Raw genomic sequence first — 16,712 nt, 5'->3', positions numbered from 1 at the left:
GCTCACATGGTAAGGAACTGAAGGCAGCTTCTAGGAACTGAGGGCAATCTCTGGCTGACAGCAAGAAACTGAAGCCCTCAGTCCTACGAATGTAAGGAACTAAATTCTGCTGCCAACAAAAATGGATCCCTCTCCAGTCAAGCCTCAGATGAGGCTACAGCGCTGGCTGACATGTTTTTCCCTCTTGTTGCCTAGGCTGGAGTGCAATGGCGCAACCTTGGCCTCCCAGGTTCAAGTGATTCTCCTGCTTCAGCTAACTGACTAGCTGGTACAGGCATGTACCACCACACCCAGCTAATTTTGTATTTTTAGTAGAGACAAGAGGCAAGTTTTCTCCATGTTGGTCAGGCTGGTCTCAAACTCCTGACCTCAGGTGATCCGCCTTCCTCGGCCTCCCAAAGTGCTGGGATTATAGGCACAAGCCACCACGCCTGGCCTTGACATCTTAATTATAGCCTTGAGAGACTCTGGGCAGAGCCATGCCCATTGAAAATGTGAGATAATATGTGTTGTTTTAAGCCACTGAGGTAGTGGTTAATTGTTACACAGGAAACTAATGTAATCTCCATCCCCTCTACCACTATCACCATCCAGGAACTAAGCCAGTTGTCCTATCCTAACCATAGAGTGGGTAATCATAATTTCTTTTCTTTTGCATTAAAAAAAATTTTTAATTTCTTTTCTAAACTCGATCAAGACAGTTGCAGGTGGGAAAAAACATTTTCAAGTCAGATAACAGTCCATAACTTCAATAAGATTAATAGTCAATAGTTACTATGACTTTGTCAATACTTAACTGCTGAGTAATATTCTCAAATCAGATTTTTCTTCCACACATCCTTTGTTTATGGAGTTACAAGTTGTTTAGATTATTTTATTTGGATAGTGTTCTATTTATCATTAATTGTCCCCAAAACTCTTCAGATGTCTAATGTTTCTCTTAGTATGTTCAAACATAGTAGGTTGTTAAACAAGATGTATAAAGTAAAAACCATAAAAAATTCAACTCCAGTTTATTCTCAATGGTTTGAATGAGAAAAAAAACTTCATTAAAATTTTAAAATCTTTACAATAAAAAACACAGAAAACCTTGTTTAGTGAAACGCTGAAGACAATCCACACGACAAGTTATTTGTTACACAGACAACAAATGAAGGATAAGTACCCCAAATACATTAAAAACTTCTAGGCCAGGCACGGTGGCTCACGCCTGTAATACCAGCACTTTCGGAGGCCAAGGTAGGCAGATCAGGAGGTCAGGAGTTCCAGACCATCCTGGCTGACAAGGTGAAACCCCGTCTCTACTACAAATACAAAAAAATTAGCTGGGCGTGCTGGCAGTCACCTGTAATCCCAGCTACTTGGGAGGCTGAGGTAGGAGAATCGTTTGAACCCGGAAGACGGAAGTTGCAGTGGGCAGAGATGCACTCCAGCCTGAGTAACAGAGTGAGACTCTGTCTCAAAACAAAACAAAACTTCTACAAAACAATGAGAAGATAAAATGTGCAAAATATATGAACAGGAAAAATTTAACAAATAGCAGTTGCCTCTAGGCTGAATGCTACCTCAAAATAAAAAAGTTACTCAAAGTAAAAATAAATAACATTTAGTCACATATATTAAAATAAAGTACCTTACATTTTCTTGTAAGATTGTATATTTCCTGAGACATACAGAGACAATGTAGAACTTTTTTCATTTCTTTCCTTCTTATTTGAATGTATAACACAGGGCGTTGCTTCCATCAAAATATACTTGTAGGCTGAACAACACCTACTGGTTTTATGGAGACAATGATCATTTCTAATATTGTCTTTCACAACCTTCCACATACCTGTGTTAGGTAGGACGTGTTTTTCAGTAAGTACCTTATGAATTTAAGGTGATATGTACATTATCCTTGTTTCATTCCAATCTGAAAATGTTATGTACGATAAAGCGAGCATGGTAATGTTTTTAGATTTCAAATACTACTTTTGCTTCTTATTCCTTGACTAATCTTTTTCCTAGGATAGTCAATCCTTTACACTGATTGGAGTTTAGTACAACAAACTGAAGCTTGAACAATTATTTACATTCATTTTAGTCAATTATTGCTGTGACAAATTTCAAACATTCCAATTATTATAGTCACTATAATTTTTTGTTATTTTGTTGCTTTAAAAAAAAAGTTTTAATAATTTCCTAATTTTCTTTTTTTTAATTAATTATTTTTTTTTTTTTTGAGACAGAGTCCCATTCTGTCACCCAGGATGGAGTGCAGTGGTGCCATCTTGCCCTACTGCAAACTTCACCTCCCAAGTTCAAGCAATTCTCATGTCTCAGCCTCCCAGGTCGCTGGGATTACAGGTATGTATCACCACACCTGGCTAATTTTTATATTTTTAGTAGAGACAGAGTTTCACCATGTTGGTCAGGCTGGTCCCAAACTCCTGACCTCAAGTGATCTGCCTGCCTTAGTCTCCCAAAGTGCTGGGATTACAGGCCGGAGCCACCTTGCCTGGCCTCTTTTAAAATTTTTTTGGTATTCTCCAGGATTGAGAGTCACTCAAATTCTTTCTAAACAGAGAATCTCAAAATTCATCAAAAGCTGGAAACTCATTTTTTCTTTCATATTCAATTTGCTTTGACAGAAATTCTTTACTTTTTTTGTCAATTAAGTTGCTAGAGAATAAATTGAATGCAGGAATAAAATAATTTTCAAGTTTTTCTGTCCTGAGGCACTGAAGAAAGTATGTCAGGCAGTTATCAAAGCAGAGCTCCAGGTCTTTGGGGTCCCACTGACTGTCTTGAGGGTTCTCGGTACATACATGAAAGAAAGCAGTTTTCACATGATAAGAACAGAATTTATCCATATGTTTTTCACTTTTAAACTTTTCTTTCAGCCGTTCTAAAAGGTATTTCATCAGTTTTAAACAATCTTTCCTGTTGAATAAAAAAAGAACACTTATTTTTAGTTATTTACATTTAACAAAATATTTTAGACATCTCATAGGAAAAACATAAACAGTAAAGATACATAATAACATAAATATAGGCCGGGCGGGGTGACTCACGCCTGTGATCCCAGAGCTTTGGAGGCCAAGGCAGGCAGATCACTTAAGGTCAGGAGTTTGAGACCAGCCTGACCAACATGGTGAGACTCCCTCTACTAAAAATACAAAATTAGCCAGGTGTGATGATGCATGCCTGTAATCCCAGCTACTCAGGAGGCTGAGGCAGGAGAATTGCTTGAGGTCAGGAGGTAGAGGTTGCAGTGAGCCAAGATCATGCCATTGCACTCCAGCCTGGGCAACAAGAGCAAAACTCTGTCTCAGAAAAATAAAATAAAATAAAATAAAATAGAAACATAATTGCAGTCACACTAAAATCTGATTGTTTTCAAATATATGGTTTGAAGTTTCAAAAATGTCAGGCCTCCATATGCAAGCCCCGACCCAGAAAGTCTTAAGTTCTGTCTGCTTCGGCTAATCACATCCCCCCTAACAGCCCCAATCCCCCACCCCAGTTTGCCATTATCCCTGATGGCCCAGCTGAGCTTCCCCTAGACATTAAGCTTCTCACTCCACCCTGCCATCTTAACTGTGATGATGGTAATGTGAATACTCCTCCCCCTACCCTGCCATCTTAACTATTGTTGCTCTGTAAATATCCCTCCGCCCCACTCTACCATCTTAACTACTCTTAACGCCTAAGTGCACTGCCACTGTAACTAAACTTAAGCTATTGTATACTCCTTGCCCCTACCCCCACCACTGTAACTGATCTTACTCTGTAACACCCCTGCTCCCCCTGTCAAAAGATTTGCCCCAACCTATAAAACCAACTCCTATCCCACGACCCTTTGTTAACGCCCTTTTTGGCCTCAGCCCACCTGTACCCAGGCGAATAAACAGCCATGTTGCTCACATAAAGCCTGTTTGGCGGGGGTGGGGGTGGGGGTGGTCTCTTCATTCAAAGCAGGAGTTTTAACAAAAAACATATTTTTGCCCACTTTCCCATTCTTAGCTTAAATATTTTATTCTCAATTTCTTCAACTGTATGAAGCTAACAGATATTTATACTTTTTGAGACAGATTCTCACTCTGTCATCCAGTCTGGAGTGCAGTGGGACCATCTCGGCTAACTGCAACCTCTGCCTCTTGGGTTCAAGTGATTCTCCTGCCTCAGGCTCCTAAGTAGGTGGGACTACAGGCAAGTGCCACTAAAAATTTTTTCATATTTTTAGTAGAGATGGGGTTTGACCGTGTTAGCCAGGATGGTCTCGAGCTCCTGATCCGCCCACCTCAGCCTTCCCAGAATGCTAGGGTTACAGGCGTGACCCACTGTAGGTCAAGATGGCCAAGGGGAGACCTATGTTAATTCTATCTAAATAATTCTAAGCTTGCTTGGCTCAGAGTACACTTAAGTTCATACACTGAACTAAACTATATTATTGGTGCAGTTAATGAGAAATCAGGCGGCAACAGGAGGCCTAAGGTAAAGACCATCCGAGAGCGCAGTAACTTCCTCGGGATGGTTGCAGAGCAGGTAATACTGCTCTTGTCCCACGAATGCCTTCTCAACATGGAGACTGCAGGAGGGCCTTGTAAAGAGGGCTTATGCAAAGATCTCTGAGAAGGGAGGTGACCTCTGCTCACAAGATCTGGGAGGGTCTTTGCAGATGGGAGCTGGCAAGGAGGTGAAAAGCCTTGCAGGGAAGAGATCACGGAACGCCTCAGGCTCTGCCTAGGTGCTCTGAACAAGGAGTGATTTTAATTGCTCTATGTCCTCAGTGCTCGGGAGATAAAAGCCCCTTGATACATTGGGTGCGGTCTGACCAGGTGGCTCCTCATCTGCTATACTTCTGATGCAGCCGCACCCTGATAACAATCAGTGATAAACTCAGAGTACTAGTTTAGCATGTCTTAGAAGGATCTCAATTGCTGTTACATGCTCAGAGCACTAGTTTAGCATGTCTTAGAAGGATCTCAAGTGCTCTCCCACCCGCTATCTTACCTACCCCTTCACCCTTCCCTTCCACACCCATGAGATCAATGAGATTGTGCACATAATAAAAGTGTATGGAGCCCAGAGCTCGGGGCCAACGTGCTTTCCATGCTTGCGGTGGTCCCCTGGACCCATGCTATAAGTTCTACTCTCGTATTTCTGTCTTTTTTTCCTTTTCTCAATCCCTCTTCACCGCCAGGACTAAGGGCACTCACGTACAGGGTTGGGGCTGGTACCCAACACCCACCAGGCCCAGCTATTTATTTATTTATTTATTTTAAACAGGGTCTTGCTCTGTCACCCAGCCTTGGGTGCAGAGATACAATCTCGGCTCACTGCAACCTCTGTCCTCCCGACATTCCCCTCAAACAGTCCTCCCACTGAAGAGGGAGACCCAGGCATCTCAGATCAACTTCTTTTTTTTTTCATTCATTCCTAAGACTGTAAACTTCTCCTTTTCATTCCTAAAACAGTAAACTGAAACTCTTTTCATATGTAATTCCTGAGACTATAAACTGAAACCCTTTTCATATGTAATTCCTAAGACTGCACACTGAAACCCTTTTCATATGTAATTCCTGAGACTATAAACTGAAACCCTTTTCATATGTAATTCCTAAGACTGTAAACAGAGACCCTTTTCATATGTTAAGCTATAAACCTAAGATTCTTCCATGTGTAACATCTAAAGTATAAGCCTATATAAAGAAGGAACCTTCCTTTGTTAGGGGAGCTTGGATATTAGGCAAATATGCCAACTGGCTCCCGGCCGAATAAACTCCTTCCTCCAATATTCGGTGTCCGAGAGATCTGTTTCCCACGGCCGCTCCTGCAACACCACCTCAGCCTCCTAAGTAGATATTTATACTATTCGTCCAGTTATTCAGTACCTACAAAAATCTCGTTTTAATTTTTATGACATTTTACTTTATTGAACTGAAAATATTTACATTATTTTTCTTTTTTTTTAAATCCACTAATTGTATCACATAATTATTTATATTATTAGGGGTACCACAGATAATCTACCATTTCATCTAGTTATTTAGTAGTTGACAAAATTTATTATGTATGAAACTATTTAACCTTATCAACAATATTTCTTTTTTCTTTTTATTAAGACCAAGTCTCTGTCACCCAGGCTGGAGTTTAGTGCCATGATCTCAGCTCACTGCAACCTCCATCTTCCAGGTTCCAGTGATTCTCTTGCCTTAGCCTCCCAAGGAGCTGTGATTACAGGCACGCCCCACTGTGCTTGGCTAATTGTATTTTTAGTAGAGATGGGGTTTCGCCATGTTGGCCAGGCTGGTCTAGAACTCCTAACCTGCCTCAGCCTACCAAAGTGCTGAGATCACAAGCATAAGCCACCATGCCTGGACAATACTGGCCAACTTTAGAAACTCAAATTAACAATGCTTTTTCAATCTTAGCTTTTTATGGTGTATATGCTATTATGAAAAAAAATGGTAGGGTACAGTGTCTCATGCCTGTAATGCCAACAATTTGGGAGGCCAAGGCGGGAAGATTTCTTGAACCCAGGTGTTAAGAGACCAGCCTGCCTGGGCAACAAAGGGAGACCACCATCTCTACCAATAAAAAATAAATCTTTTTTGAGACAGGGTGTCACTTTATCACCCAGGCTGGAGTGCAGTGGCACAATCATGGCTCACTGCAGCCTTGATTTCCTGGGCTCAAGCGATTCTCCCGCTTCAGTCTTCCAATAAGCTGTCACAGGCACCAGTCACCATGCCCGGCTAATTTTTTTTTTTTTCTGAGAAGGAGTCTTGCCTCGTCAGCCAAGCTGGAGTGCAATGGTGCGATCTCAGCTCACTGCAACCTTCGCCTCCCAGGTTCAAGCAATTCTCCTGCCTCAGCCTTCTGAGAAACTGGGATTAGAGGTACGCAACACCACGCCCAGCTAATTTTTTGTATCTTTAGTAGAGATGGGGTTTTACCATGCTGGCCAGGCTGGTCTTGAACTTCTGACCTCGTGATCCGCCCATCTCGGCCTCCCAAAGTGCTGGGATTACAGGCATGAGCCACCGCACAGGCCTGCCTGGCTAATTTTTAAATTTTTTGTGGAGGCAGGAGCCTCACCATGTTGCTAGGCTGAAATTACAGGTGTGAGCCAACAGACCCTCTGCAAATTTTTTTTTTTTTAAATTAGCTGAGCATGGTGGCATACAACTGTAGTCTCATCTACTTGGGGGCTAGTAGGATGATTGCTTGAGCCCAGGAGATTGAGACCGTGGTGAACCGTGATTGGGTCAATGCATTCCTGTCTGGGTGACAGAGTGAAAGTCTGTAATCCCAGCACTTTGGGAGGCTGAGGGGAGTGGATTATGAAGTTAAGAGATGGAGATCATCCAGGCCAACATGGTGCAACCCTATCTCTACTAAAATACAAAAAATAGCTGGGCTTGGTGGCATGCACCTATAGTCCCAGCTACTCAGGAGGCTGAGGCAGGAGAATCGCTTAAACCCGGGAGGCAGAGGTTGCAGTAAGTCGAGATCGCCCCACTGAACTCCAGCCTGGCAACAGAATGAGACTGTGTCTCAAAAAAAAGAATCGATTGCTCAGTTAGTGTTGTTTTCAGTTTGGCCAGTCAACCCCTAGCCATGAACACAACCCAACTATCCCAAAGCAAGCTCAGTATCCAATAAGAGTGATCCTTTGGCCTCCAATTATATGATATTAATATTCATTACCTTTAAACAAGCAAAATACTATGATCCATTGAATTGTATGGCTAGAGTTCATACCCTCTCACTCGGTCCTACTGATACATCTATACAAAAACACATTCATGTGATCCAGCGTTCAGAACTGCTACTCCCTGGCCTTGCCTTCTAACAACACCCTTTCCTTGGCCCTTTGGATCTAGCTTCTCTGGTTTCATACTCACTCTCCCCAGGTCAACCGAATCCTTCCCTGATCCCCAGACCCAACCCAGCTCTGTTCTTCAGGTTTGAGGTATGGAGTCAACAAAGAATTAAGCATAGTATAGATAATCTGTCATCTAACAAAATAAGGCTGTTACCTGCAACATTTCATTTCTTTCTTTTCACAGCACGTTTTAGATTTTCCATGATTGCTCAAAATTTCCTTTTCAATGTGAGAGAAGGATAGCCGCCATGTTTCTCCTTAATTTCAAAAAGAAAAACAGAAAAGCACTTTACCAAAACCATCTATATCTAAACAATGTTTAAGTGGGGTTGAAAAAATTCTAGGAGTGAATCAAAAGAAGTGAACAGATAAATAATTACGTATAAAAACAAGTTCACAGACAAAAAAAAGGGCCTAACTGAAAAACAATGGGAGGAAGTCACAGATGCATATAGCTAACAATAGTGAGATGTATTATCATTTATATATTGCTAAATTTCCTTTGTTAAATATTTTGTTTCAATAATAATTTCAATCAATTTATTCACTTTTTCTGTACCATCCTTACAGGTTTTAGTATTAATACAAAATGATTTGGCGGGGCTTGGTGGCTCACGCCTGTAATATCAGCACTTTGGGAGGCCGAGGTGGGTGGATCATGAGGTCAAGAGATCGAGACCATCCTGGTCAACATGGTGAAACCCCGTCTCTACTAAAAATACAAAAATTCAGCTGGGCATGGTGGCGTGTGCCTGTAATCCCAGCTACTCAGGAGGCTGAGGCAGGAGAATTGCCTGAACCCAGGAGGCGGAGGTTGTGGTGAGCCGAGATCGTGCCATTGCACTCCAGCCTGGGTAACAAGAGCAAAACTCCGTCTCAAAAAAAAACAAACAAAAAAAAAATAAACCAGGCATGGTGGCACGAGTCTTTAATCCCAGCTACTCTGGAGGCTAAGGCAGGAGAATCACTTGAACATAGGAGGCGGAGGTTGCAGTGAGCCAAGATCAGGCAATTGCAACAAGAGCGAAACTTCATCTCTAAAAAAACAAACAAGCAAAAAGATGAAAGTAGAAGATGCTAAATGACACTACTAGAATGTACTCTGAAAAATCCTCTCTTTGGGAAACTCTACAGGAAAAAATAACCTGTTCCTTCAATGAGTAAATTGAAAAGAAATAAAAAAGTAATGAAAGAGGAAGTTATGAGCTAAAAGAGATTTAACAGATATATCAGTCAGTCACAATGTATGAACCTTATTTGAATCCTGATCCAAACAGGCAAACTAAACCAAAAAAGTGTGACACAAGATAAGTGGAACTTTTAATACTGAATAGACAGATGTTTGATATTAGGGAATTATTGCTTTTTTTCTTTTTTTGAGACGAGGTGTCCCTCTATCACCCAGGCTGGAGTGTGTGAACACAGCTCACTGAAACCTCAACTTCCTGGCCTCGAGCAATCTTCCCATGTCACCCTGTCCCATAGCTGGGACCAGAAGCACACACCACCATGGCTGGCTAGTTTTTAAATTTTTTGTAAATATGGGCTCTCTATGTTCCCCAGGCTGATCTTGAACTCCTGGACTCCAGCAATCCTCCAGCCTCCCAAAGTGTTGGAATTACAGACATGAGCCACTGTGCCCAGGCAATATAAGAAAATTATTTGCTTACACATTTATTTTATTTATTTATTTTTGGGATGGAGTCTCTGTTGCCCAGGCTAAAGTGCAGTGATGCCATCTTGGCTCACTGCAACCTCCGCCTCCCAGGTTCAAGCAATTCTCCTGCCTCAGCTTTCCCAGTAGCTGGGACTGCAGGCATGAGCCACCGTGCCCAGCTAATTCTGTACTTTTTGTAGAGATCGAGGTTTCACCATGTTGGCCAGGCTGTTCTTGAACTCCTGACCTCTGCCGGCCCCAGCCTCCCAAAGTGCTGGGATTATAAGTGTGAGCCACTGCTCCCAGTCATTTATTTTTTATTTATTTATTTTTTTTTTGAGACGGAGTTTCGCTCTTGTTACCCAGGCTGGAGTGCAATGGCACGATCTCGGCTCACCGCAACCTCCGCCTCCTGGGTTCAAGCAATTCTCCTGCCTCAGCCTCCCGAGTAGCTGGGACTACAGGCACGCGCCACCATGCCCAGCTAATTTTTTGTATTTTTAGTAGAGACGGGGTTTCACCATGTTGACCAGGATGGTCTCGATCTCTTGACCTCGTGATCCACCCGCCTCGGCCTCCCAAAGTGCTGGGATTACAGGCTTGAGCCACCGCGCCCGGCCATTTATTATTTTTTAAGACAATGTCTCACTTTGTCACCCAGGCTGGAGTACAGTGACCCGATCTCGGCTCGTTGCAGCCTCGACCTCCTAGGCTCAAGTGATTCTCCCACCTCAGCCCCTTAAAGAGCTGAAACAACAGGTGCATATCACCATGCCCAGCTAATTTATTTTGTATTTTTCATAGAGAGAAGGTTTGGCTACATGGCCCAGGCTGGAACTCCTGGGCTCAAGTGATCCACCCACCTCAGTCTCCCAAAATGCTGGTATTACAGGCATGAGCCATTACTCCCGGCCTGGTCTCCTTTGGTACTGGTTTAAAATTTTCATAACAAAAAGTTTTGACCGGGTGCCGTGGCTCATACTTGTAATCCCATCACTTTGGGAGGCCGAGGTGAGTGGATCACCTGAGGTCAGGAGTTTAAGAGCAGCCTGGACTACATGGTGAAACCCCAGCTCTACGAAAAATACAAAACTTAGCCAGGCATGGTGGTGGCCACCTGTAATCCCAGCTACTCATGAGGCTGAGACAGAACTGCTTGAACTCAGGAGGCAGAGATGCAATGAGCCTAGATTGCACCACTGCACTCCAGCCTGGATGACAGAGCAGGACTCTGTCTCAATAATAATTACAATAATAATAAATAAATGTTTTAAAATAGATCAATTACCTGTGAATAAGTTAACAAAAGATATATAAAACCTCTGCAGCAAAAATGCTAATGAGAGAAGCTGGGAAGTATTAGAGGAGATCTAAATAAGTAGATTGGGGAACTCAATATTGTTAACATATCAACTCTCCCCCATTTTTTCTTTCTTTCTTTTTTTTTTAGAGACAAGGTCTTGTTCTGTTTCTCAGGCTAAAGTGCAGTGACAAGTTCATAGCTCACTGTAATCTCGAACTCCTGAACTTAAGTGATTCTCTTGCATAACTAAAACTACAAGTGCATGCCACCAGCCTAGCTAATTTTTAAAAAAAATTATTATAGAGATGGAGATTCACAACTCTCTGTAAAAGCTTTTATAGACAGTTTTTCTTTATTTTTATTTTTTTTGAGACAGAGTCTTGCTCTATTACCAGGCTGGAGTGCAATGGAATGATCTCAGCTCACTGCAACCTCCATCTCCCAGGTTAAAGCAATTCTCCTGCCTCAGCCTCTGAAGTAGCTAGGACTACAGGCAGGCACCACCATGCCCAGCTAATTTTGTTTATTTTTAGTAGAGGCAGGGTTTCACCATGTTGGCCAGAACGGTCTCAATCTCTTGACCTTGTGATCTGCCTGCCTCAGTCCCCCAAAGCACTGGGATTACAGGTGTGAGCCACTGGGCTCAGCGAGAGTTTTCACAGTGTTGTCCAGGATGGTCTGGAACTCCTCACCTCAAGCAATTATCCTTCCTCAGCCTTCTGAAGTGCTGGAATGAGAGGCATAAGCCACCATTCCTGGCCCCAAATTTATCTATAGATTCAACATTATCTCAATCAAAATTCCAAAAAGCATTTTGTGGAATCTGACAAGCTGATTTCAAAATTTATATGAGAATGCAAAGGGTCAAGACTCTCTAAAACACCCTTGGAGAAGAACAAAGCGGTAGAACTTGCCCTAAAGGGTATCAAGACTAATTTTAAAGCTACATTATATACAACAGCATGGTACAAAGCTAGACAAAGATTTTTAATGGTACAGAATAAAGAGTGCAGGAATAGCTACAGAATACAGTTGGCACTTTGTATTCAAGGGTTTCACATTTGAGAATTCAACCAACCATGGATTGATTGAAACTCAGATATGGAGGTCCAACTATACTATATCATTTTATGTAAGAGATTTGAGCATCTGTGGACTTTGGTGTCTGCGGGGTACCCTGGAGCCAATCCTGAGGGTCAACTGTATATGAGACTGTAAAGAAAGGTGGCATGTACCCTTTGAGGGAATATATTGTCTTCCGGGGTCCACAAGGGGGCTTAGTTTCAAGGGCAAGAATCTTCCCAGCAACATGCCCCCCACCTCAACCCATCCGGGGGATTAGAGATCTTTGTTTAAATTTTCCATCCTGAGGGAAGAATCAAAGATCAATCACTCCAGCAGAAGTTTAAAGGAACTCCTTTCATAGGTCAAAGGGCTTGGAGGGGGAGGGAATTCCTCCCAGGTTAAAAGTCCCTGTCCCCCACATCCGGTCCGGCGGATTCCGTATTAGAGTCCCCTTCCACAATCTTCGTGGAAGCTTTCTCTTTCTCATCTTGTTCTCTTTTTTTCTATTGCTCTGCCTAAATAAATAAATCACTTTCTGCAAAAACTCTTTGGGGTCCGATATTTACTTGCCAGTGCACGGCGCCCCGCGTGGTCCCCTCTCCCATTCTTGGGTGAGTGAGAGACCAAAAGCCTAGAGCCCACTGGGGAGCGAGCTAAACCTCCCCTGCACCTCGGGTCCCAGAAACCGGCAAACACCCTTGATAAAATGTGATAAGGATGGCACTTTGCCTCTGTGACCTTCCTCCCCCAAACCAGTAACTGGTCTCTTCATAAGAAATATATTAAACAAATCTCAAGTAAAAGACATTCTGCAAATTACCTAACTAGTACTCCTCAAAAGTGTTAAAACTGAAAAACTGTCACAGTCAAGAGCAGCTTAAGGAGACATAACAACTAAATGCAATATGGTATCCTAAATGGGATCTTGGAACAGTAAAAGGACATTAAGAAAAACGAAGGAAGGCCGGGCGCGGTGGCTCAAGCCTGTAATCCCAGCACTTTGGGAGGCCGAGGCGGGTGCATCACGAGGTCAAGAGATCGAGACCATCCTGGTCAACATGGTGAAACCCCGTCTCTACTAAAAATACAAAAAATTAGCTGGGAATGCTGGCGTATACCTCTAATCCCAGATACTATGTAGGCTGAGGCAGGAGAATTGCCTGAACCCAGGAGGCGGAGGTTGCGGTGAGCCGAGATCGCGCCATTGCACTCCAGCCTGGGTAACAAGAGCGAGACTCCGTCTCAAAAAAAAAAAAAAAGAAGAAGAAAAACTAAGGAAATATGAATATAGACTTTTTTTTGTGTGTGTGTGACATGGAATCTCGCTCTGTCACATAGGCTGGAGTGCAGGGGCATGATCTTGGCTTACTGCAACCTCCGCCCCCTGAGTTCAAGCGATTCTCCTGTCTCAGCCTCCAGAGTAGCTGGGAATACAGGTGTGCACCACCATCCCTGGCTAATTTTTGTGCTTTTTTTTTTTTTTTTTTTTTTTAGCAGAGATGGGGTTTCTCCATGTTGGCCACGGTGGTCTCAAACTCCTGACTTCAGGTGATCCGCCCATCTCAGTCTCCCAAAGTGCTAGGATTATAGGCATGACCCACTGTGACCAGCCGATAAAGTATAGACTTCAGCTAACAATAATGTATCAATATTGGTTTATTAATTGTATAAATGTACTGTATTAATGTGAGATATTGATAATAGGGAAATGGGGGTGCTGCAGTGGCATGTGTCTGTAGTCCTAGTCACTTGATAGGCTGAGGCGGGAGGATCATTGAGCTCAGTTCCAGACCAGCATGGGCAACACAGTGAAATTCTGCTCCACTATCTCCCCTACAAAAAACCCCAGGGAAAGGGGATTTTTTCCCATTATATGGGAACTCTCTGTACTATCTGCATGATTTTTCTATAAATATAAAACTATGCTAATACAAAAGGTTTACTTTTAAATAAACTACATTGAGATATCATTTCTCACTTTTTGAACTACTGGAAAGAATTTCAGTTGGCAAAAACTTCAACCAGTCAGTGAGGGTGAAACAGGAACTCTGATACATTGCTATGAAAATGTAAATTGGAATGATGCCTATGGAGGAGATCTGGGAAATACCTAGCAATATTACATAAAGATTTACTGTTTGGCCAGCTTTAAAAATAGACTTTAAAAAGGAATGGGGGCATTCCGTTCCAAGGCCTCTGTGTGCCCGCGGAGTAGCCATCATGAGCAAAGCTCACCCTCCCGAGTTGAAAAAAATTATGGACAAGAAGTTATCATTGAAATTAAATGGTGGCAGACATGTCCAGGGAATATTGCAGGGATTTGATCCCTTTATGAATCTTGTGATAGATGAATGTGTGGAGATGGCGACTAGCGGACAACAGAACAATATTGGAATGGTGGTAATACGAGGAAATAGTATCATCATGTTAGAAGCCTTGGAACGAGTATAAATAATGGCTGTTCAGCGGAGAAACCCATGTCCTCTCTCCATAGGGCCTGTTTTACTACGATGTAAAAATTAGGTCATGTACATTTTCATATTAGACTTTTTGCTAAATAAACTTTTGCAATAGTCAAAAAAAAAAAAAAAGGAATGGGTTCTCTGGTAAGCAGACTCGGATGGAGAAAAAAGAAAAAAAATAAAAGGAATGGGTGTTTTCTCTACATAGAGGTATGGAGTGAGATCCAAGATATCTTGTTAAAATGAAAAAAAAAAAAAAAAAAGATATCTGAGAGCAGGGATTCTAAAAAGTAAAAAATAAGGCCGGGCGCGGTGGCTCACACTTGTAATCCCAGCACTTTGGGAGGCCGAGGCGGGTGGATCACGAGGTCAAAAGATCAAGACCATCCTGGTCAACATGGTGAACCCCGTCTCTACTAAAAATACAAAAAATTAGCTGGGCATGGTGGTGCGTGCCTGTAATCCCAGCTACTCAGGAGGCTGAGGCAGGAGAATTGCCTGAACCCAGGAGGCGGAGGTTGCGGTGAGCCGAGATCGCGCCATTGCACTCCAGCCTGAGTAACATGAGTGAAACTCTGTCTCAAAAAAAAAAAAAAAAAAAAAAAAAAAAAATTAATAAAATTAAAAAGAAAAAGGTGTGGCCTGGGTATGATGGCTCATTCCTGTAATCCCAGCACTTTGGGATTGTTTGAGGTCAGGAGTTTGAGACCAGCCTGGGCAACATAGCAAGACCCTGTGTCTACTTAAAAAAAAAAAGGGTACCTTTTATTTTAAAAAGGGGGTGATCATACAAATATATTTTATATATAAATTAGTATATTATCTAATATTTATATGTTTAATCTACCTTTTTCAAAATAATACCAGTATTATTACCAATAATATACTTATAAAAAACAGATTTTTTTTGCACTTTTTGTTCTTAAGATAAAAGGATAGTCATTTTAAGCCCACTTGAAAAAAATGTTTATCTGGGCACAGTGTTGTGTACCCTAATTTCAGCTACTTGGGAGGCGAGAGGCTGAGACGAGAGGATCACTTGAAACCAGGAGTTTGACTCCAAGAAGAACAACCCTAACTGCTGGGCTCAATGGTCCTCCTGCCTCAGCCTCCCGAAGGCTGAGGGAACTAGGACTATAAGCACATGCCACTGCACCCTCATTTCCCTATTATTAACATCTCATATTCATAAAATACATTGGTACAATTAATAAACCAACACTGATACATTATTGTTAACTCAAGTCTATATCCAGATTTCCTTAGTTTTTACATTATCTTTTTTACCTTAAAAATTTAAATATTATGTACTATATCATATTTATATGCCACCACCTTTTTTTTGTTTTTTTTTTTTTGAGATGGAGTCTCACTCTGTTGCCCAGGCTAAAGTGCAGTGGTGCAGTCTCGGCTCATTGCAACCTCCACCTCCCGGGTTCAAGCAATTCTTCTGCCTCAGCCTCCAGAGCAGCTGGGACTATAGGCATGTGCCATCACACCCAGTTAATTTTTGTATTTTTTTTTTTTTTTTTTTTTTTTGAGACGGAGTTTTGCTGTTGTTGCCCAGGCTGGAGTGCAATGGTGCGATCTCGGCTCACCGCAACCTCCGCCTCCTGGGTTCCAGCAATTCTCCGGCCTCAGCCTCCCGAGTAGCTGGGACTACAGGCACGCACCATCATGCCCAGCTAATTTTTGTATTTTTAGTAGAGACGGGGTTTCACCATGTTGACCAGGATGGTCTCGATCTCTTGACCTCGTGATCCACCCGCCTCGGCCTCCCAAAGTGCTGGGATTACAGGCTTGAGCCACCGCGCCCGGCCCAATTTTTGTATTTTTTTTAGTGGAGATGGCATTTCACCATATTGGCCAACCTGGTCTGGAACTTCTGACCTTGTGATCCACCTGCCTCGGCCTCCCAAAGTGTTGGGATTGCAGGTGTGAGCCACTGCGGGCTGCCACCACCTTTTAAAAATAAAAGGCACACTTTTTTTTAGTTTTTGAGACAGGATCTTACTCTGTTGCTACTGGAGCGCAGTGGCACCATCTTGGCTCACTGCAGCCTCAACCTCCCAGCTCAAGTGATCCTCCTACCTCAGCCTCTCAAATAGTTGAGATACAGGCACTACCACGCCTGTCTAATTTTTGTATTTTTAGTAAAGATGGGATTTCACCATGTTGCCCAGGCTGGTCCCGAACTCCTGAGCTCAAGTGATCTACCTGCTTCAGCCTCCCAAAGTGTTGGGATAATAGGTTTGAGCCATTATGTCAGTGAGATACAGAATATACTTATTTATTTTATTTTTTTTCAAAGTCAGGGTTTCACCATATTGATCACGCTGGTCTCGAACT

General features: G+C 42.4%; 1 protein-coding gene and 1 pseudogene across 3 annotated transcripts in view; one reads left to right on the top strand and one right to left on the bottom strand.

The window, feature by feature from the left end:
• Positions 1 to 2,459: 2,459 nt before the first annotated feature.
• Positions 2,460 to 16,712, bottom strand: part of CGAS (cyclic GMP-AMP synthase) — a 36,890-nt gene continuing 22,637 nt past the window's right edge. For 2 of the 3 annotated variants that reach the window (XM_032275515.1, XM_032275513.1), the window contains 2 exons: positions 8,031 to 8,133; positions 2,460 to 2,925 (listed from right to left, as the gene is read on the bottom strand). In XM_032275515.1, the coding sequence (XP_032131406.1) occupies positions 2,574 to 2,925; positions 8,031 to 8,133 (455 nt within the window). In that variant the 3' untranslated portion in view covers positions 2,460 to 2,573. The remainder of the gene's footprint in view (positions 2,926 to 8,030; positions 8,134 to 16,712) is intronic. The other variant, XM_032275514.1, reaches the window with a different exon arrangement.
• LOC116549732 lies at positions 14,085 to 14,428 on the top strand (annotated as a pseudogene).

Source organism: Sapajus apella, unplaced genomic scaffold (genome assembly GCF_009761245.1).
Source record: "Sapajus apella isolate SASKATOON/1434 unplaced genomic scaffold, GSC_monkey_1.0 scaffold6, whole genome shotgun sequence".
NCBI lineage: Eukaryota > Metazoa > Chordata > Mammalia > Primates > Cebidae > Sapajus > Sapajus apella.
Note: the sequence above shows the minus strand (reverse complement) of the source record. Positions and strands in the feature narration are given on the sequence as shown.